At 34.1% G+C, this 22,561-nt stretch overlaps 1 protein-coding gene and 1 long non-coding RNA gene across 2 annotated transcripts; both read left to right on the top strand.

The window, feature by feature from the left end:
* The first annotated feature begins 2,383 nt into the window (after window positions 1-2,383).
* Window positions 2,384-3,139, top strand: LOC132286573 (E3 ubiquitin-protein ligase At4g11680-like). Its single transcript, XM_059788927.1, has one exon. It carries the CDS (start codon window positions 2,428-2,430, stop codon window positions 2,941-2,943), a length of 516 nt encoding a protein of 171 aa, XP_059644910.1. The 5' UTR covers window positions 2,384-2,427; the 3' UTR covers window positions 2,944-3,139.
* A 7,946-nt stretch (window positions 3,140-11,085) lies between these two features.
* On the top strand, window positions 11,086-12,563 carry LOC132294729 (uncharacterized). Its single transcript, XR_009478174.1, has 2 exons — window positions 11,086-11,755; window positions 11,880-12,563. It is a non-coding gene; the product is annotated as an uncharacterized LOC132294729 (long non-coding RNA).
* Window positions 12,564-22,561: the final 9,998 nt, after the last annotated feature.

The following is a 22,561-nucleotide window of genomic DNA, read 5'->3' as shown; positions in this document are numbered from 1 at the left end:
TTCAATGACGTGAGGGTTTAGATGACTACAAAAATTAGTGATGCTATAGTACGACGTTTCATTTCTATCAAAAAAATATAGTCATCATGCGGTTCAATATATAAGGTGTGGCAATGTTAAAAAGGATAGGTCAAAAGTGTCTCCCATTCCAAGTTTGATTTTTTCCTCTCCTAATTAACTACTAATTGTTAGATTTAAATTAGAGGTGATAATTTGTGTTCGCAGTTTGTAATCATGTCATGTTAACTTAAGAATATTACACTAAACAACTCAACCAGAACACAACCCGTTTAATAATTATATCAATAACTCTCAACACTAATCCAATCTGTTTATTATACGGGTTACACGTGTAACCCAATGACCTATTTATAAAAAAAATAATTATATTATTTAAATTATTAATAATACTCAATAAAATAATAAATACTAAAAAAAATTATAAGTTTTAATCAATCAAATTACTAATTTATAGTTTACAAAAGATTAAATTATAAGACACAAGTTTATATAGTAATTTTAGAACTTAAATAGAAATTTATTTACGATATATATAGTTAAACGTGTATAAACAGATTATACACGTTAAACCCCTACACTCAAACACAATACGATTAACTAAACAGGTTAATTGTGTCGACCCAAATCCATTTAAGGTCAATCCAAACCCGTTAAACTTGTGTCGTATTCAAGTCGTGTTGGCAAGTCGTGTCAACTTTTGCCACCCCTAATTCATATCCATCCATTCTTCTACATTGGTTCGGTATTTTCAGATTAATTTTTTGTTTTCTAATAATTGAAAATAAAAAAAATTATATTAGCTTGTTTGACAATTTTGAAAAGATGTTTGTAAAAGGTTACTGTAATTAAAAAATCTGTGTGCTTAAAAAATTATCTTTTATAATTCTTTAAAAATAATTTTATTCTTTAAGAATAAAAAGATTATATTTACTCGTGAGTCTCTTCAAATGCAAAAACGGTTGGGAAGAAGAAAATCTATACATAATATGGAGCACGTGTTAGACCAGACTTGTTCATGGGAGAGGAATCCTAGCCTCCTAGGCATGGAGTGAATGTTTTGAAGTTACCTAAAGAAAAGAAAATTTCAACTTTGATTCTTTTTGGTTACCGTTTCAACTATTTTGGTCACATCAGAGGTGTGACTCACAGTGAGACTAGCTCCCATGAACGGACTCAAAAACCTACAGTATTTTGGGTGGTCATAATTTGCCGCAACCTCATGAGTTGGCTTGGTTGAATGTTCTCACGAAGTGATTTACTCGACGAACAAAGTTGAAGAATATTGGTCATTATAAATAGTATTCGTACAAAGTTGAAGAATATTGGTCATTATATATAGTATTCGTTTATGTACAAATCAAGTCCTATTTGATATGCACGACTGAAATACAATTCAAGTTATTGACTTTTTGATAAACCCCTTATATATATATATATATATATATATATATATATATATATTTCTCTTATCAATGTATTTGTGATCTAGCAGTATAAAACTCATATCTCGAAAAGGAAGGTGACAGATTCGAACTTAAGTGGAAGCAGTGTATGTGAGTACAACTAAAAATAACTAAATAAATAAATCTCTTGACCTTTTTGGATATAAGTTTACCAGTAATTTTCTAAATTATCTTTATTATTTTGGTCTAATAAAAAAAAAAATGTAAGATTAATTATTTGAAACTTATGAGTTCACAATTTCTACAATCATTCTAAATTGAAAAATTGAAGAGTACGCATAATTCTTGTTAAAATTTCTTCAATTTGGATTGCTTACCTTGATATTAATTGAAGTATTTATTGAAAGAAAAATAATATAAATATATAAAAAGTATGAATATTTTTAATGAAAATATCAGTTAATATTAAAGGTTTATTTATTTTTTATTTTTATTACGATAGTTCAATTTTTTTGTACACCATTATGAATGGAATGTGATGGGTGGTGTTCATCGAATTTTTTTTAACTTATAGTATTCGAGGCTTCGTTTGGACTAATTTTTGAGGATTCAAAAAGAGTATCTTTCCACCCGAGTCGGATAAGTCACTAATATGATAATAATATTCGAGCCGTGGTGGATATCGAACCTCGTAACTAGTGTTTAGAATGCACCAAAGCTCAAATAATTTTATCACTAGACCATGGAGTTATATCACTGCTTCTTAGTAATTTAACCGGTCATCAATATTTTAATAATATTTTTTGCATCATAGATATCATTGATTGGTTGGGTGTCACATGGGTGTTGAATTTTTTATTTTTTACTAATTTGTGGCCTCCAGACCTTGAGGACCACAGCAGGGTAGGCCAGGACTGGTCCGCCAAATATTAGTCTCTCCCTCTCTATATATACATGTATAATATTATACCCTCACTGCTAAGAGTTCACAGAACCAGCAAAGATGACCATTTTGGCAATTTCTTCAATAATAATCTTCATCCTCTTTTTGATATCATATATCTGTGCCTACCATAACTTCATTCGCAAGTTTAACTGCCAACCATTCATGATGGATCATTATGTAATTCTAGCCACTACCCATTTGAATATGGGCTGGAATTTTCTGTTCAGACGCTCCAACTTTCAGCATTCACAATGTGATCATGTGCCAAACGTTAATGGTGAAGAACTTGGTGTAAGGCGCTACGAAGGCAAAGGGTCATCAGATGAAGTTGTGGAATGTGCAGTGTGTCTGTGTAAGATTGAAGAAGGTGATGAGATAAGAGAACTGAGATGTGAACACCTCTTTCACAGAGTCTGCTTAGACAGATGGGTTGGATACAGGCACATAACTTGTCCCCTGTGCCGCGATTCACTAGGACCGCGGAGAAGAGCCACTGAGCTTGGAGAGGAAGTTCTGGTGTTCAAGTTCTGGTCTTTCGGTTCAAGGGACCGAGAATTATGGTGGCTGCGGTAAATCATAATGCCTGCTATGCACTTATGCTCGTATGTATGAATTCCTTGTAATGCCTTTCGGTCTCATAATTAGTACATTTTCTGTGTGTATGATAATCATGTCCGCTTTCAGGAAAAATTTGGACAAATTGTAGTCAAAAGAATGTAATATATTGCAGTATTGCAGAATAAAGAAAAATGGTGGAACGACTTTTCTACCCGAAAGCTTTTCATCAAGAGTCATTTAGGTAGATTTTAGAGATCAACTTTTATACGTTTTTTTTTTTTTTTTTCTTTAACTTGTTTGACCAAATTACAGTCATTTCTTAATAAAAGTTTGATAGTCCATCCGAACGGTGGAACGAAAAGCCTAACCAAAGACACAATAATAATATAAAAAAATGACTGTTGGTCAAAGGAACAGCAGTCTTATTAAAAAATTACTGTAATTTGAGGGTTAAAATATATATATATATATAAGTGGAAAGTGACGGGCCGGCAGTACCTTAATTTTACTTCCTTCAAACGATTATGCATATTTGTTATGAGTTGTACTCATCATAACTTTTTTGCTGATATAATTGTGTGGATCAGGTCGTTTTTTACAGTAGAATATTTATCAATTGTGCGATAGAGGCCCACCATTTCAGTTGGAATGGTGGTCTTAAGAAGGATTTTTCAATCTGGAAAAACAAGAAGTGTGGGCCGTCGGTGGGCCACCCTTCTTTTGAGAGCCATGTTGGAGTACGAGGAGCTTGTTTTGTTACTCTTTTAATATTTATTACGGTGATAATATTGGTATTCTAAAATAATACAGACACATCACTATTTATTAGTGCGTAAAATGAGGCATCCTCTCCCGTCCCCTCTAGTGTCCCCACACCTTTATGGTTAAACATTTTCATAATCTTGCAACTTAAATCCTATTAAAATTGAATTCTTCAATTTTATTTTATTTTGCGTTAGTAAAATTGGATTTTTCTTTCTAATTTTCACTCTAAATTTCCTTGTCCTTGGTACCCCCTCACGGAGAAGGTACATTTAATATTTAGAATTAATTTTATTAATACCTTTTTAAATTTGATCAATTATTACTCTGAAACAATTTTAAAAAATTAATATAATTATAAATTACAAAGAATTTAGGGATAATTTAATCTTTTAATATAATTTTATAGGTTAAAGAACTTTCTTGACAAAGAGTATTTAAGTTAGTTTACATAGTTTCAGAATTATGTATGATTAGGATGTTAGTAGAAAATGAATTAAACATTTATAATATTTGACCAAGGTGTCAGTAAAATTAACACTAATATCTAGGACCACATTTGATAAGACCGCCGCCAGTGGAGACTGAAGAGGAATCGTACCCGTTGATATTTTTAGTTAAGAAAGCCCAAAACTTTTCTGATAGTGATGTCTTTACTCAGTCTGCTAGATTTTTTTTTGTGTTTTTTTTGGGTATGTTTGCCAGGTCTGCTAGAGTTCAATGTTTGAAATCATTTGCCCTTTTGCCTCTTAACGAAATAAACGTTTAAACAAATGACAGAGGTTGAAGCAGACGTTTCTCCTTTTGAGAATCAAACAAATGACAGGTGTTTTTATCCGAGAACAATATTTTGTTTTCACAGTGAAACATTTGATAGTCTCAACATCAACATGGCATATAATTGAAGCATAACAATAAACGTTCAAAACTATTACAACAAGGAAAATGCTCTCTACTTTTATCTTCTTCTTTTTCTTTTTCTTTTTTCCTTCTAGTAGCAAGAAACTTTACATATTCATTTATTTTTATGAAAAATTGAAGGTTTGAACCTCTTAGTTTGAATCTAAAAGAGAAGGTGGAGTTAAAAAAGTATTTACCTTTCAATCATTAATGGGGTTAGTGTTAGTTTTTATTAGTATATTTTTAATAAAAAGAAATAAAAATCTATGAATTATATTTAATTTCTTTTCAATTATATTTAAACTATTTTTACTAAAGTTTTGAAATGTGAATTTATTCATATTTAATTTCAGAATTCATTCTATCCATAACCATGATTCCTTAACCCTAAATAGGAGGCTCACACATCATCTCTCCATGTCATCAATGTTCAGGCTTTCATCCTTCTTTCTGCTTCTCCAAATTATGCAATCTAAAAAAATATATTAAAAATTAAAAATTGTGCAATATATAGAAGTCAATGTATGAATATGCAATGTGCAATGATTGGGAGGTTGCTCCAAGATTACTTGCAAAATTTTTATTGAAGCTATTCTTTTAATTCACGAAATGTTATATAGTTTATTATTCTGAAATTATTTAATCATGGTGTGAATTCCCAACAATTCCATATTCAAAGAAACGTGTGGAATTGTTTCTGTTACATTGCCATCATTTTTTCTGGTAAGTATTTTATGGTCACGTTATGGCATCCTAATTTTCAGGACCACTAGTTAATAACTAATCCCCAGTCAATTCCTCTTTCATAAAACTTTAATTGTCTCCAATTGAATTATAAAAACAACACTTCTCAGGTGGAATGGGTATAAATAAGTGGATATGCAACATTATTCAGTAATGATCTTAAATTTTTTTGAATTAGAGGGCAAACACCTAAGTCACATAAAGCGGGTGCGGGTGCGGGAGCGAGAGCATCAAAGTTCAAAATATTTGAGAGCGGAAGCATCTTGAGAGCATCTCTTTTAATATATATATATATATACACACACACTTACATGAATAAGCTTATATTAATTTATTAAATATTATTTTTGCTTCATTTTTTTAATTAATATAAATTGCCTTTGATAATACATTTTAGAAATATATATAATATGGTGAATTTTTATATTTAAAACCGAAAGTTGCAAAGTGGTTAGAATATACTTTTTCTATATATATATTATACTTTATTTATTTATTTAACCTAAGGAATGTATTTAAGCAAGGAAGTGGATTTAACCTAAGGAATGTCGCTAGGGAGGAAAGTGGAAAGTGACGGGCCGGCAGTTAAATGAGATTCAGACCAATTCGTGTACTCAAAACAGGAATTCGCAAATTCTAAAAATGAATTCGCAAATTCGTTGAGAATTCAATCTAGCTAGCTTGATCAGGAGTTTGCACGCACAATGCAAAACGAAGATCATATTACACGAATTATGTGACTTAGACAAACACTCCACTTGTTACCAAGTCCAAACCTAGTTCAGGTAGCGGAAAAGATTGTTGAAAGTGTTCCACATAAAACCCGACTGGAAAGTTTTTGCTACATGTAATTGGTGTCAGCCACGCCTTTTTCCTCAGCATTTAATTTATGCAGCTATTGAGTCGTCCTGCATTTGCAGCTGTAGAGGTCCTAGTCGAGTACATTTTGAGTGTTTTGCTACACATGTTGATGTTCTAGCATGTGGAGTCATGCCCTGAATTTTGTATCGATTGACCCAATTGTGAATCTTTAGAGAACTTAGTCTCTACCCTAACCCTATATTATGAGTGTCAGAGTTTGCACTGTTCATTAAAAAAAAAATGCTAGAAGCTGAAATAGAGTGAGAGAGATAAGGGTTAAAAGTTTGAAAACTTATAATCTCAATTTTATTCTTCGCATAACAAATTCTATCTTTATTTTTTTTCCGGATCTACACCGTGGGACTTAAATTGTAAGTTGCACTCCATTATATCTTTTATTTTGTGTAGTACATGATTTTATGTTTTCTGTCCATTCGGTCTTGACTGTGGTTGTGGTTTGTACCATTTGTGTGAGTTGTGCTACATCGAATGGTTACCAAACTAAACTTTAAAAATGGTGAAGTACAAAAAAACCTCTAGTTATGTGCACAATTAGTCATTCTTTTTGGAAAGTATGTATTTTAGTCCATAATGTGTAAAAATGGTACAAATAAGTTCCTCTAATCAGTTTTTGACAAAAAAAAATAAATAAATCTTAAATTTTGATTTTACCTTTTTTGTTCCTATTTTTGCCCCTCATCTTCTTCCTTCCTTCTTCCTTCTCTCTCCTCTCCACGTCCTCCCACCACAATTATAGGCCACCACCCCCACCACCATTACAGGCAACATCCTCCGGAGATCCCAGCCGCCGATCGCCTCCCGTACCTTCCGCCCATTCATCAACAACATCACTGAAACCATCCGCAACAGCCCCCCTTCACCCGAAAATGACTGTTGGTCAAAGGAATAGCAAAGTCTTATTAAAAAATTACTGTAATTTGGCAAGATAGGTTAAAAAAATATACATATATAAAAGTTGATCGTTATAATCTACTTAAATGACTTTTGATATATTATTTTTAGCTTTAATCATGATATTTTGATATACTTTGGGCTTTTTGTTTGGCGGAAGGCATCATGCAAGAAGTGGGACCCAAACATGCGCCCACCTCAGGCTATTAAAGACTTTATTGCTTAATTTACTTTGCTAAATAAGCCTTAAATCATTTTTCATCTGTGTTTAATTATAGTAGAAGATTTATAAAAATATATATATATTAAAATTTAATGAAAATAATTTATTTATTAATCTTTAATAAGTTATTTTGCATTCGAAGATGGATACTACCTAAACCTTTAATCAACATAAAAAATAAAAAATAAAAAATAAATATTTTTTATTTAAAAATAAAAAATATTTTACATCGAAACAAAAGAAACCGTAATTTTAGTTATTTCAAATGATTAAACGTGTGTTTCAATGTTTAAATGCACATTTGTTATGAGTTGTACTTATCATAGATTTTTTTGCTGATATAAGAGTATTTCTAATGCAATGCTAAAAAAGCTGTCATTTCTAAAATATAGCAAGGGGACTTCAAAAGGGGTTCTCCAATACAATGCTAAAAGGGCTGCCAATTTTTAACTTTGCCAAATGTTTTGCAAGAAATAGCTACTGTTATTTTAGAGAAAGAGAGAGAGAGAGAGAGGTGGGGGTTCAGATTTGGCATATATATATTTAAAAAAGATCATAAAAAATTTCACCAAATATGATATAGTTTGCAAAACAAGAATTACAGACCTTGATTAAAAAAAGTAGACAAAAATCAAACCTTTTTCTCAATGGGTTTGGTGAAGAGTTTCTCAGCCTGAACAGCTGGTACATCGCAACGGTAGTTGCTTCATACCAGAACACGGCCTTTGAGGTCAAGAAGGAAGAGAGCAGAGGCCGTCCCTGCTATGGATTAGTTGATTTAGAAAAAAAATTACAAAGAGTTACAGAACTTGATTAGTTGATTTAGGAAAAAAAAATTAAATCAAAACCCATACATACAAGTTAGCAGTTGGAGAGAGGGGGGCAAGCTTGAGAGTTGAACTTCTGATTCTTGTTGATTTTGTAGTTTGTAGTTACAGAGAGAGAGAGAGAGAGAGGGGCAATTTCAGAGTTGAGAACGAGAATAGAGATGGAGGCAATTGGGGAGGCTGAAATGATTTGCCCTAAATATATATATATATATTTTTAATAATAATATAATCAAATATATATAATATACATACATACATATATATATATATAAAGATATGGGGTTTGATTTTTTGATTTTCTTTTATATCATTTTGTTTTATTTTTTTTTTTTCCTTCCTTTTTTGACCAGATATTTTAGATTTTTGCATCTTTTTAATTAGATTTAATTTTAGTTTCCCTCTAATGTCTATAACTTGATTTGGAATGTGTTTAATATTAATTTTACGGATGCAAATATGAATGGTGGGAATGGTAATTGAAAAAGAATGATGATTGTGTTAAAAAATAACATTTTGCATAAAATATATCATTAAAGCAAAATTATTGAAATGTAATATTTTGATACTATAATACCAGTTAAAATATAAATTTAATATATAAAAATAATTTTTAACATTGAAGATGTCTAAGTGCTGATATTTATCAATCATGCTACAGAGGCTCACCATTTCAGTTGGAATGGTGGGCCATAAGCATTTTTTAATAGAGTTTGTATCGTTACCCTTTTAATTTAATTATTATTAAGATAATGATATTGGGACTCTCCACTATTATTATCATTAAAGTAAAATGTTAAAAAACGTTCTTTGTATCGAGATTTTAATGAGATTTTACCCCCTGACAAGACAACGTCTCTCGTCCCCTCTGGTGTTCCTACCTTTTTGGGCAACCATTTTCATAGTCTTACAACTTTAAGCATGATAAACTTGAATTCTTTAATATTATTTATTAATTAATTATTTTTTTTTTTCAATATGAAAATTAGATCTCCAGTTTAATTCTCACCTAAGTCACATGAAACGAAAATTAAAGTGAAAGTAAATTAAAAAATAAAATATAAGAGCGACAAAATTAAGTCATAAATAATGAAATTTTGAATTAAAGTATATGCAAAGCATGAAAACGAAAATACATTCAAGTTGTGAGACTGATACTTATTGAGAAAAATTATTCGACTTAGATTCCATTCTAATTTTTTATGGTACCCTCCGGGAGAAGGCACATTTAAATATCTAAAGACCTCATTTGACCTCTGCCATTGGAGATTGTCAGATTGAAGGGGAATCCTACCCGCCCAAAACTTTTCTGATATAGTGATGTCTTTACTCTGTCTGCTAAAATTCAATGTACGAAGTCATTGTCCTTTTCCGCCTCTACCGAAATAGGCAATTAAACCTATTCTATAAGGACGGAGAGGTTGAAGCAGACGCTTCTCCTTGATATTTTGAGAGAATCAACAGAGGTGTTTTTTTCCGACAACAGTATTTTAAACATGTGATAGTGTCAATATAGCATATAATTGGAGCATAACATTTCAATGTGGAAAATGCTCTTTTTTTTTTTAGTAATGTATTTTTCCGACAACAATACTTTAAACATGTGATAGTGTCACTATAGAATATAATTGGAGCATAACATTTCAATGTGAAAAATGCTCTCACACGCACATGTATTTTTATAAAAGTTTAAGCGCTTGGACATTATTTTGTAATGTGATAAAGTAGCACCATTAAATTTGATATCCTTAGATATCTTATCTTATCTTATCTTTTTTTTTTTTTCTTTTTTTGTCATTCAAAAGTACAAAGGTCAAAAGTCAAGATGGTAGTATATAGACATAAAGTCAAGTCAGAAAAGACATATAAATCTTGAAGCAAAGCAAATAAATGAATAACAGACTCCAGATTTGTGGAGGAAACAGAACCCAGACTCTAGATTTGTGGAGGAAACAAAACCCAACACTCTGCAAACGAAACCATCATGGGAGAACGCAGCAAACTGGAGAGAACGAAAAGTCTATCCATCAGCACGACAACTGCTCCAAAACTACAACCATAAGATGCTCCGATACATGAGAAACCCCGCACAATATCAAATCAAGGGAAAAAAGATTAAATTGAGGTAGGAAAAACCAAAACCGACATAAACCAGAGATCTAGTCGGAGGAAACAACAAATTCGGCTATGTGATCCGAAAACGAACCGAATATGAACAGATCGAGCCGAAGAAAAACAAAAATGGCGTAAAAAAACATTCACGGAGCGCACTTAGAGTTTATTGTAACCGTAGGAGGCAGCCATCATCCCCTACTCCCATGAAAGGCAGCAGGGAAGCAGAAAGATGAAGAAGACGAAGGGGTTAGGGAGAGAAAGTTAGAGAGAGGTTGGAGAGGGTCGGGGCGGTTGTAATTTTTTCTTAGATATCTACTTCATTAGTGGCAAGATTGTGCAGACATGCATCTAAATGAAAAACGTGGAGTTAAAATTGTATTTAGTTTTGAATCATTAATGGGTTAGTGTTACTTTTTATTAGTATATTTCGAATAAAAATATATAAATATCCATGAATTATATTTAATTTCTTTTCATATTTAAACTATTTTTACTAAAATTTCGAAATGTGAATTTATTCGTATTTAATTTCAGAATTCATTCTATCCATAACCATGCCATGCTTCCTTAACCCTGCTAGATAGGAGACTCACACATCTCTCCATGTCATCAATGTTCAGGCTTTCATCCTTCTTTCTGCTTCTCCAAATTATGCAGTCTAAAAAAATATATTAAAAATTAAAAATTGTGCAATCTATAGAAGTCAATGTATGAATATGCAACACGTTGAGATTCACAACATGTGCAATGATTGGGAGGTTGCTCCAAGATAAATATTCATACTTACAAAATTTTTATTGAACCTGTTCTTTTAATTCACGAAATGTTAAATAGTTTATTATTCTGAAATTATTTAATCTTGGTGTGAATTCCCAACAATTCCATATTCATACTATTCAAAGAAACGTGTGGAATTGTTTCTCTTACAGGGCCATGATTTTTTTTTTTTTTTTTTCAGGACCACTAGTAAATAATTAGGTCTCCAGTCAACCCCTCTTTCTCATAAAACTTTAAAAAACACTCCCCTCTTCAAATTGATTAAACATCTAGCCTCTCTTTTTTCTCTCTCCACTCTTTGCTAGGGTTTTTGAGGGCCGCCTTCTCTATTCCCCATCCAAGCGTGGTTTGATGACGATGCTAACTCAGAAAGTGTGGCTTTGACGGCGATTCGCACTTATCCATATTAGGTTTCAACAATAAAGTGCTTCCATAGTTTTAGAGGGAGAGGGAGGTTCCGTGAGAGACGCTGAACTGAGTTTCAACATGTTCCTCGCTTTGTCGAGGTCCTCTGTTTATCAGAGTTTGGAGATGTCTCCAAGACGGTGTGGTTTTTATACGATGGTTTCCTTTTCTTATCCAGTCTGTCGATCTTGCCGGTTGCCTAGCCGGAGGGGCACATGTGAGAAGAGGCTTGTAAAATTGGGGTTTTTGAGCCTTGGAGGCATAGATACCTGATTTATGTCCAGCTTTCCTTTTGATCCAGGTATTTCTCTCCTCTCTTGTCTTTCCAATTTAATTCTAATGTTTGTTATGATTTGCAGTTTTATTGCTGTCCCGCTGGATGGTGATAGACTCAAGGACATCTAATATTCTGATATGCTGGATAGGGGTGCAGGTTTCTGCGGGCAAGCCTGTTTGTTGAATTTTGTACAGAGCTCTATGGTTTGGCTTATTTTCGGGGTTAAGGGTTTGGGGCTTTGTATACAGTTGTCTAGACTATGGTGTTGTCGTTGGGTGGTGAGGATGATAATGATCTCCCAGTTGTGGGATGCCTTTTACCGAGTTTTTTTTATTACTTTCAGACGCTCTTAGGCTGGTCGACGGTTAGGGTTCACTGGTCGACGACATGTTTGATTGCGTGGGAGGCTTTGCTGTTGCCGATGTGTCTCTTGCATGCTTATTGGTGGGGTCAGACAGACCATGGGCACGTGCGGATTCATAGTCTGTTTATGGCCCACCACTTTGACTTCTTTATTAGGCAGGTAAAGCCTATAGGCTTAGTTTTCAAAGTCTTTATTTGCGTGGTTCTCCTTGCGTATCGTTTCTTAGCCTCTGATGTACTTCAATGTCGTGCCTTTCTTGAGTTGTCTTGATGCTAGCACTCTCATTTTCTCTGATACCCTTTAAAGCTTAAGGTTTTTATTAACCTTGCTGGGTGTCAGTCTTGTTGTGTGGGTTTTATGTCTCATGTGTTCTTTGCTGTATCAGTGGTTCATTGATCTTGCCGTGTAGATGCTGCATGGCATTTTTTTGTCAGGGTAAAAAATAAAATAAAATTTTAAATTGATTGATGTTAGAATTGTTCACATGCGAGTAGAATGTCAAATGGGAATAAATGAATGGATAGTAACATTATCAAATAGAGTAACGATACTCTATCCAATCAAATTGGCCTACTCCTAGTCTGAATCCTATATGTAACTGCCACGTAATTAACTAAATTGTTGATATTTTATTTGTGACTAAAGATACCAAAAATAAATATGGAAAGAATTTTGAAGAAGTTTTGACGACCCATCTCTATGCCTCTTATTTCTCTATTCATCTTCTTCATTTAACTGTTTCCTTGATTCTTTCGGTGAGGAGTTGATGATGGGTCTGGTGGAGAGCGCATCCACTTCGTAATGAACTTTTGAATATATTTTTTTTTCCTTATCAAATGCCCAAAACTGATACAATATACAAAAGCTCAAATATATATTGGAAAAATAAAATAAAAAAATGAACGTAACAGGAAGTTGGACGATAAACATGGCGTCAGAGGACAAGGTAGGACTTGACAGCCTTTGGGAGAAGATTTTTTGGGAGGCCGTACTTCATAATGAACTTTTGAAGTTTTTTTATTTTCCAATCAAATCCCCAAAACTGATACAAAGCCAAAATATATATTGAAAAAAAACAAAAAAAAAAAAAAACTATGAATACATACTTTCAATCTTATTAGGGTTTTTTTTTTTCAAGCAAATATATACGTTTATATGTATTTTCCCCTTTAATTTTATGAACCAATAGAGACTTCTCAATGCTTTGTTTTCCCTTCAATTTTGTAAAGTATAAAAAAGAGAACCGTGAGTCAGAGAGAAAAAGAATCAAAGGAAACAGCTGAACGAAGAAGATGAATAGAGAAATCAGAGAGATAGAGAGGGATCGTCAAAACCTCTTTAGTTTATTTCCATATTTATTTTTATTTTTGGTATCTTTAGCGCACAAATAAAATATTAACGATTTAGGTAATTACGTGGCAATTACACGTAGAATTCAGATCAGGAGTAGGCTAATTTGATCGGACAAAGTATCATTACTTTATCCAATAATTAGTTTAAATTTTTCTGAGTTAGAGGGCAAGCACCCCACTTGTTACTGTTGGTATCAGAGTTAAGTCCAGCCCTAGTTAACAGCTAAGCCCATGTGAGTCATGCCTTGAATTTTGTTTCGATTGACCCAAATTATGAATCTTTAGATCCAGAATTTAGTCTTTACCTTAACCCTATATTAGGAGTGTCAGAGTTTGCAGTGTTCATAAAAAGAATGTTAGAAACAGAAATAGAGTGAGAGAGATAAGGGTTAAAAGCTTGAAAACCTGTAATCTCAATTTTATTCTTCACATAACAAAGTTTTTTTTTTTTTTTTTTTTTTTCGATCTACATCATGGAACTTAATTTATAAGTTACACTACATTATATCTTTTAGTAGTATTTTGTTTAGTGTATGATTTTACCTTTTTTGTCGATTCGATCTTGACTGTGGTTGTGGTTTTTGTGAGTTATGCTACAAAGAATGGTTGCGAAATTAAACTTTAAAAAATATCTACAAGGGAGTAAATAGGTTTAATTCGCATTTTTGTCCATTCTTTGCTTATTTTAATTTTACCGAAATAAAATTAAAAAAAACCCACAAAGCAATAACAAAGTGTGAATTAAGTAAAGTTCAAGATGACATTAGGGTTTTAGCATGAAAACCCTAATTGGGAGAAAATCACGGAGACCTTCGCAGTCTCATGTGAAAATCAACTATTTTGAAGTAAAGTACAACAAACTCTAACTCAGACTCACACATTTTCCACTCTACCAAAATTCAGTTGTTGAACGCCTTTACCTTTGCGACTCCTCGTCCAAACGCTCTCGATTACTAATTATTCCTCAGTCCTTGTAGCCAAATACCTGATGGAATACAAATACTTATTAAATGATTTGTTTCTTTTGTAGCATGATCAAATCTTCCTTTCAATGATTTGTAGATCAAATTAAGAAGAAAAACCTTAATTCTAAACGAAATCATCTGAATCTTCAATAAGCTTGAACTCTGATCAAATAAAGAACATATTTCTAAAATCACTTTGAAATACCATTTGGTTTGCTTTTATTGCTCACGGATTAAACTTGTGAAAAAATTGCTTTGATACCCCCTGCCAAAGTTAACAACTGATGAGCGCTGAATTTATGCATATTCAAGCCTCTAAATACATATATGTTAAGGCCTAAAGTGATACTTCTATCCATAGTTAGACTAATTTATGTTTAATGTGTGTTTGTAGGTACTTTCCGAGAGTAATGGTTAAAACCGGGACTTTAGGATGATATCAAAGCTTACAGAGTCGTTGCCGATTATTCAGAGCAAGTCGAGAGCTTAAATGATGAAGTTTGAAGAAATTTAAGCCTTAAAGCTCGAGCCCAAGTGTTAAGGTTCTAGCATCACAACAAAGGAAAGAAGAAAAATCAACAATGCCCAAAAGCTCGAGCCTTGTACCTTGGTGCTCGAGTTTTACCACAAGGTGCTCGAGCCTTACCCAAGGGTGCTCGAGCCTTGACCCTCAAGCTCGAGCATGAGGCGTCAGAAATTAAAGAGTTGATTTAATCGAAAGGCTATGCTCCCAGGTCTCGTGCCTCATCTCTAGGATCGAGCACGATCCACTAAGGATCAAGCACTAACAACTGAGGCTCGAGCCTGGTGTCCCAAATGCTCGAGCCTGGTACCTAGTGCTCGAGCCCATGAAGCTTGGATCGAGCAATGCTAAAAGATTTCAATCCCAAAAATATTCTAAGTGTTGAAGAATAAGATGCTTCAGAAAATAGTTGAAGAAAATTGGCTACGTGTTAAAGTGAAGATCGAGCACCAATTCTTGAAGCTCGAGCACCAATTCTTGAAGCTCGAGCATCAATCCAGAGAACCTCAAGCCTTGTTCCTCAAGCTCGAGTCTGAACCTTAAAGCTCGAGCCTTTGTTCCTAAAGCTCAAGCCTTCCATGACATGTTAGATTAATATTGCAAATTGTTCTCTTTATCAACCGTATCTCATCCCAGTTAGGCCAGAGACCTAAAAGTCGACCAAATACTTATTTTCTTCTATAAAAGAAGGTGAAAGCCTTGATAGAAGAGGTCCAAAATTTTAATTTCTTTTACGGTGTTATTCAGAAGGTTGAAGGTGTGGTGGCTTTTAGGATTCCTACAACCTTAGAAGTGAAGATCCTAAGAAGAGAAGTGCCAACCATGACGATGGAAATGAACTCAACACAGATGATATCTGACCTCGTCATGAGTAGCTAATTTCTCTCTTAGGGCACTGATGTAACCCAACCTAATATTATGGTTTAATTGTTTTAACTCTGGGATTATTTTTAATATATGTTTTTTCTTGATTATATGACTATGAGCACTTGAGACAACTCAAGTGGTTTTCATACTTTAGTAGACCATAAATTGTTACTACCTTGTCTTAGATGTAATAGTCTATTTTCTATTCTCAACCTATCTTATTGGACGGTATCTGACGGAGTCTTACCGACCATAAGAATAGAGGTCATATAATGGTGTTCCAATGTATTTTGCAAAAGAATGTTTTCATAATCTATGCTTAGGAAAGGTGGATTATTTGCAACGTAGTTAAAGTAGTTAGAGTAGGTAGGTGGATAGTCCATGCTAACCGCAGATAGGTTATAGTTAGTTAATTTTGTAAAACATCTCTTTTTTTAAAACCCAAATTGAACGAATGCTATTGAGTTCAATTCATTTGGAAAATATCATTGTTAAATTCCCAGAATTAGTATAAGTAACCATAATGTGATGGTTGTGGTGAAGTCAAAGCCCTAAGATTCCTCTCTCTCTGATCATTCAATTTAGTTTAATTTACTTTAATTTAATATTTTATTTTAATTTTAGTTTGTTAAATTGTGACAACCAACAAATTCTCCAACCAAGTTACCTGTAAACTTAAAGACTAATACAAATCCCATCTCCCTATGGGTTCGACATCCTCTTTATGTAGAGCTATCCTACACGGAATCGTTCTATTGCGAGAGAAATCAACAATTTTTGGCGCCGTTGCCAGGGAGATTAGATTTTGTTTAGTTTTTAATTAGTTATTTTGGTTTACCAGTCTCCGGACTTTCTGATATCTCACCTTAATTTTTTTTCTTTTTAGGTACAAATTAGTGGTGAGGACAAATATGCTTAAGGGAGAAAAAACTTCGGTTTATTTAACCTTTTTGTGAGTTCTTATTATTTTATGTTACTTGGAATACTTTATTTTTGTTACTATAGGATTAGTGGAATTAATGCATGTTAACTCGCCATAACCGGTCAAAACCTTTAGTGCATGATCCTAAAATAGAGAGAACTTTGAGTCAATTAAGAAAACATAAAAGACATCTAAATTCTATATATAGTTCCTCTAATAATATGGCTGAACAATGTGATGCACCGGGTAATAATGGTAATGGTAATGGGAATGGAGAACAGGTTCCGCCTGTCCCTATACAACCACAATTGAGGGACCATTTTATTCCTACCATATACACTTCTCTTACGTGCTTTGTTTTTCTGGATGCTGATTCAACCCATTTTGAGATTAAGCCTGCCATGATCCAAATGCTTCCTATATTCCATGGGTTTGCAACAGAGGATCCCTATAAGCAGTTGGATGTGTTCTTGGAATTGTGTTCGACTACCAAGTTGAACACTTTAACCAATGATTCCTTCAGAATGCGTCTTTTCCAATTCTCTCACAAGGAAAAAACAAGAACTTCGTTGCAGTTCCTTCCAACAAATTTCATATCTACATGGGATATATTGCAACAAGAGTTCTCGAAGAAGTACTACACTGTGGGTAAAACTACACAAATGAGAAGAGAAATCATGACATTTTCCTAAATCCCGGGAGAACAGGTCCATGATGCATGGGAAAGATATAATGATCTTCTAAGAAAGTGTCCACACCATGATATTGCTCAATGACACTTAATACAGATCTTCTATGACAGTCTTACAAACTCGTATAGAAACATGGTTGATGCTTTCAGTAATGGAGCTTTTTTACGTAAGAGTTCGGCTGATGCTTGGGAACTGTTGGAGGCCCTAAGTGAAAACTCAGTGCAACACGCTTCTTTCTCTAGGTCTAGGTCTTCACCTGGAATGCATAAGGTTGAAAAATTTTATGAAGTAGATAAATCTAGTGAGTTAGCCGCTCAAATAGAAGCCTTAAACTGTATGTTGGATCAAATTTTATCTTCTGGCTTTGCTCCTGTTACTAATCCACAAATTGCCTTACCCAAGGAAGTTTGTTCAATCTGTGTTAATCCTAACCATTTTGCTGACACTTGCCCTATGCTGGGACAATCATCTGAGATCCCACAGGAGCAAGTGAATGCTGCATTCTTAGACCAGCCTATAATCCATATTCTTCTACATATAATTTTGGCTGGAGAGATCATCCCAATCTGTCATGGCGTAATCCAAATCAAGGGAACACTACTCCCCCAATCTCAGGGGCAGTATCAAAATTCATCCAATCCTATACCACAAAATAATTCTTTTAACCAATCTGGTATTTACCGTCCACCTCAGTTTAGGAATCAACCCACTCAAGCTCCTAATCTTCCACTTCCTCTTAGAAATTCTGCTTTTGAGGAACAAATACTCAATGCTCTTGTTGATCTTAAAGCCAATACCCAACTTCTTAATTCTCATTCTCAAGCCATAGCAAAGTTAGAGGCGTAAGTTGGGCAAATAGCGAGTATTCTATCTCGAAGAGAGGATAGAAAGCTGCCTAGTCAACCAATAGCCAACCCGAAAGGGCAAACTTACATGATTGATGAAACCAATTCCTCAGGTATTCATCATGAGCAAGTTCAGGCTATCACTACATTGAGGAGTGGTAGAGTGGTTGATAACTAAGTTGAAAAAGGACAGGAAGAAAAAGAAAGGCTTAGGATTCCCATTGTTCCTATCATTCATAATCCACATTCCAATGATGTTTCCTTAAGTTCTATTCCACAATCCACAAGAGGAGTTGAAACAGCTTATAAGCCAAAAGCGCCTTATCCTGAATGTCTCAAGGAACCCTCCCACTTTGGTAAATAAGGGGAGAAAATTCAAGATATGATGGAAGCCTTTAAACAGGCCAAAATTAATCTTCCTCTGCTCGATGCTATAAAGCAAATTCCAGCCTACTCTAAATTTTTAAAGGACTTGTGCATTCTAAAGAGAAAATCCAAAAGCCAAGTTCCTGTCTCACCGAGCAAGTCAGTGCTATTCTTAAGTATAATACTCCTCTAAAGGTTAAAGATCCTAGTGCTCCTATAATTTCTTGCATCATTGGAAACAATGTGATAGAGCGAGTGCTTCTTGATTTTGGAGCAAGTGTTAATCTTATTCTTTACTCGGTATATGAAAAGTTAGGTTTGGGAGAGTTAAAACCTACGTCGGTTGTTCTATAGTTTGCTGACCGTTCTGTCAAACAACCACAAGGTATTGTTGAAAATGTACTCATAAAAATGGACAAGTTCTATTTTTCGGTCGATTTTCTAGTTCTTGATACAGAACCGGTCCACGATTCTAAAAAGTATATTCCAGTGATTCTTGGGGAACCTTTTCTAGCCACAGCGAATGCTTACATTAACTGTAGGACTGGAGCCATGGATTTATCTTTTGGGAATATGAAAGTTAAGTTAAACATCTTCAATGCTATTCATCATCCCCATGATGATAGTGAATGCTTCTTCCTTGATGTTATTGATGAGTTGGTTAAGGAATCACTCCCAACTATTTTGTCTAAGGATCCTTTAGAAGCTTGTATAAATTACTTTAATTATGAAGATTTCGATATCGATTCTTCAATAGCTGAAGTTAATTCTTTGCTCAATTCCACTCCTATCACAGATTTTCCTCCATGAAAATCTAGGTTAGAGCCTCTTCCACCACTTTCTAGTACTCCATATATTCCTTCTTTAGAGTTTCCACTTAAGCTTGAGCTTAAGCTACTACCGAAAAAGCTCAAGTATGTTTTCTTGGGTTTAAATGACACCCTCCCGGTGATCATTACTTCTAATCTTACAAGTTCCCAAGAAAGTTGTCTCTTAAAAGTTCTTAAACAAAATAAAAAGGCTATTGGGTGGAGTGTGGCTAATTTGAAAGGAATTAGCCCCACAATTTGCATGCATTAGATTCAATTGGAAGAGAATTCTCGAACATATCAGGAACTTCAATGAAGATTGAATCCGAATATGAAGAAGGTAGTTTTGAAGAAAGTTGTGAAGTTGCCAGATGCGAGAATAATCTACCCCATCTCAGATAGCAAGTGAGTGAGTCCTACTCAGGTAGTACCTCAAAAGACAGGTATTACAGTAGTTGAGAATTCCGAGGGAGAATTAGTTCCACAGCGCACCACCACTGGATGGCGTGTGTATATTAATTATCGAAAACTCAACTCCGCTACTAGAAAAAATCATTTTCCACTTCTATTCATTGATCAAATTCTACAGCAATTGGCTGACCAGAGCTATTATTTCTTTTTAGACGGATATTTCGGCTATAATCAGGTGGCCATTGATCCTAAGGATCAAGAGAAAACTACTTTTACTTGTCCATTCGGTACGTTTGCATATAGACGAATGTCTTTCAGATTATGTAATACGCCAGCAACATTTCAGAGGCGTATGATGTCTATCTTTTTGGACATGGTTGAAAAGTTTCTTGAAGTCTTTATGGATGACTTCTCTGTTTTCAGGTCTACATTCGAAAACTGTCTTCAAAATCTTTCCCTAATGCTTCAGCATTGTAGGGAAACTAATCTTATTTTTAGTTGGGAAAAGAGCAATTTTATGGTTCAAGAGGGTATTGTTTAGGACATATCATTTCAGAGAGAGGTATTGAAGTTGATAGAGCTAAAGTAGATTTGATCTCCAAATTGCCTCCTCTTACCTCCGTAAGGGGAGTGCGATCATTTCTTGGGCACGCTGGGTTCTATTGACGCTTCATTAAGGATTTCAGCAAAATTTTCCCGTCCTTTGTGTAATCTTCTTGCAAAGGATGCTCCTTTTGTCTTTGATGAATCATGCCGTGAAGCTTTCTAAAAGCTTCGCTCTTTTCTTTCTTCAGCTCATATCATGAATCCTTCGGACTGAGCTCTTCTATTTGAGATTATGTGTGACGCATCTGATTATGCTATGGGTGCTGTCTTGGGACAATGAGTGGATAAGTTTCCTCATGTTATCTACTATGCGAGTAAAACTCTTTCAAATGCACAATTGAATTATACCACTACTGAAAAAGAGTTGCATGCAGTTATTTTCGCTTTGGACAAATTCAGATCATATCTATTAGGTTCCAAAGTCGTAGTCTATTTTGATCATTCTGCTTTGAAACATTTGCTTTTGAAAAAGGAAACCAAACCCCGTTTGATTCGATGGATCCTCTTACTTCAAAGAGTTTGATTGACATTCTGTCATAGTTTGGCATGTGGAGGTCATTTCAGTGCAAAGAAAATTGCAGCTAAAATTCTTCAGTGTGGTTTCTTTTGGCCTTCACTCTTTCGAGATGCATACTTATTCTGTAGGTCATGCCTTAGATGTCAACAGCTATGATCAATTTCTAGAAGGAACATGATGCCCTTAACTCCAATCTTAATTATTGAGGTTTTTGATGTTTGGGGTATTGATTTCATGGGTTCTTTTGTTCTGTCTAATAAAAATGAGTACATTCTTATGGCTATTAACTATATGTCTAAATGGGTTGAAGCAGTAGCTACTAAAACCGCCGATCGCGCAGTCGTGGTTGAGTTCATTCAAACGAACATTTTTAGTCAGTTTGGTATGCCACGAGCTATTATTAGTGATGGGAGTACTCACTTCTGTAATAGGTATTTTTGTACTTTGGTACAAAGATACTCAATCACTCATAAAGTTGTTTCTCCCTATTATCCCCAAACAAGTGGCCAAGTAGAAATATCCAATCATGAAATTAAGAGAATTCTTGAAAAAATGGTTAATACAGATCGTAAAGATTGGTCTTATAGACTGAATGATGCTTTGTGGGTTTACTGTACTACTTTTAAAACTCCGATTGGTATGTCACCTTACCGTCTTGTCTATGGTAAAGGGTGTCATCTTCTTGTAGAGTTAGAACACAGAGCTTTTTGGGCTATAAAAAAGCTCAACTTTGATATGACATCTGCTGGTTCTAACAGGAAGCTCCAACTAACTGAGCTTGAAGAATTACGTAATGATGCTTATGAGAGTGCTAAAGTTTATAAAGTAAAGACTAAGGCATTTCATGACAAGCATATCTTGCGTAAGACTTTTGAGCTTGGGAAGAAGGTTTGGTTGTTTAATATACGACTGAAACTTTTTCCTGGAAAGTTAAAGTCACGTTGAGAAAGTCCATACATGGTTATTTTTGTTACACCTTATGGTGCAATAGAGATATAAGATTGCAAGACTGGACAACTGTCCAAGGTCAATGGATACAGATTGAAGCCCTATGTAGAGGGTAGTGTGCAGAGAGGCACAGTGGAGGCAGTAGAACTTCATGATCCTATTTACTTGGACTAGAGAGATCAGGTTTTCTTCAAGCTATCGACATTAAACTTAGCATGTTATCGAGCTGTCGATGTTAAACTTAGCATTTGTATGTTGTACCATAGTTTTATTGCACTTTTATTTTCATTTATTTTACTTTATGATTTAATTATTTTTCTAGGTTTAGTAATTTTTAGGTTTATTTTATTTTTAGTTTAGTTTAGTTTTAGTTAAAAATGGAAAAGAAAATAAAAATTCAAAAATTTGTCACAATGCTCGAGCCTGAAAGTTGGGGCTCGAGCATCAGCAGCTACAAGCTCGAGCATCAGTACCTATGGATTAGCTTTTTAGGGCTTTTCTGTATTTTTATTGACTAAGGCAGTCTTTTTGATGTATTTATTTCCATATGATGTATATCTACCCTAAGTTTTTATTTCAAAAGCATTATATTGATTTCTGATATATATAAATGCTTTTTTGTTTATATTCTCCTTGTGTTGAT

The sequence above is a fragment of the Cornus florida genome, unplaced genomic scaffold (assembly GCF_030987335.1).
Source record: "Cornus florida cultivar Cherokee Brave unplaced genomic scaffold, ASM3098733v1 CherokeeBrave_3.0.0_Hap2_Chr02, whole genome shotgun sequence".
Classification (NCBI taxonomy): Eukaryota; Viridiplantae; Streptophyta; class Magnoliopsida; order Cornales; family Cornaceae; genus Cornus; species Cornus florida.
The sequence above is the reverse complement of the archived record's forward strand: the minus strand, read 5'-3'. Positions and strand labels throughout refer to the sequence as shown.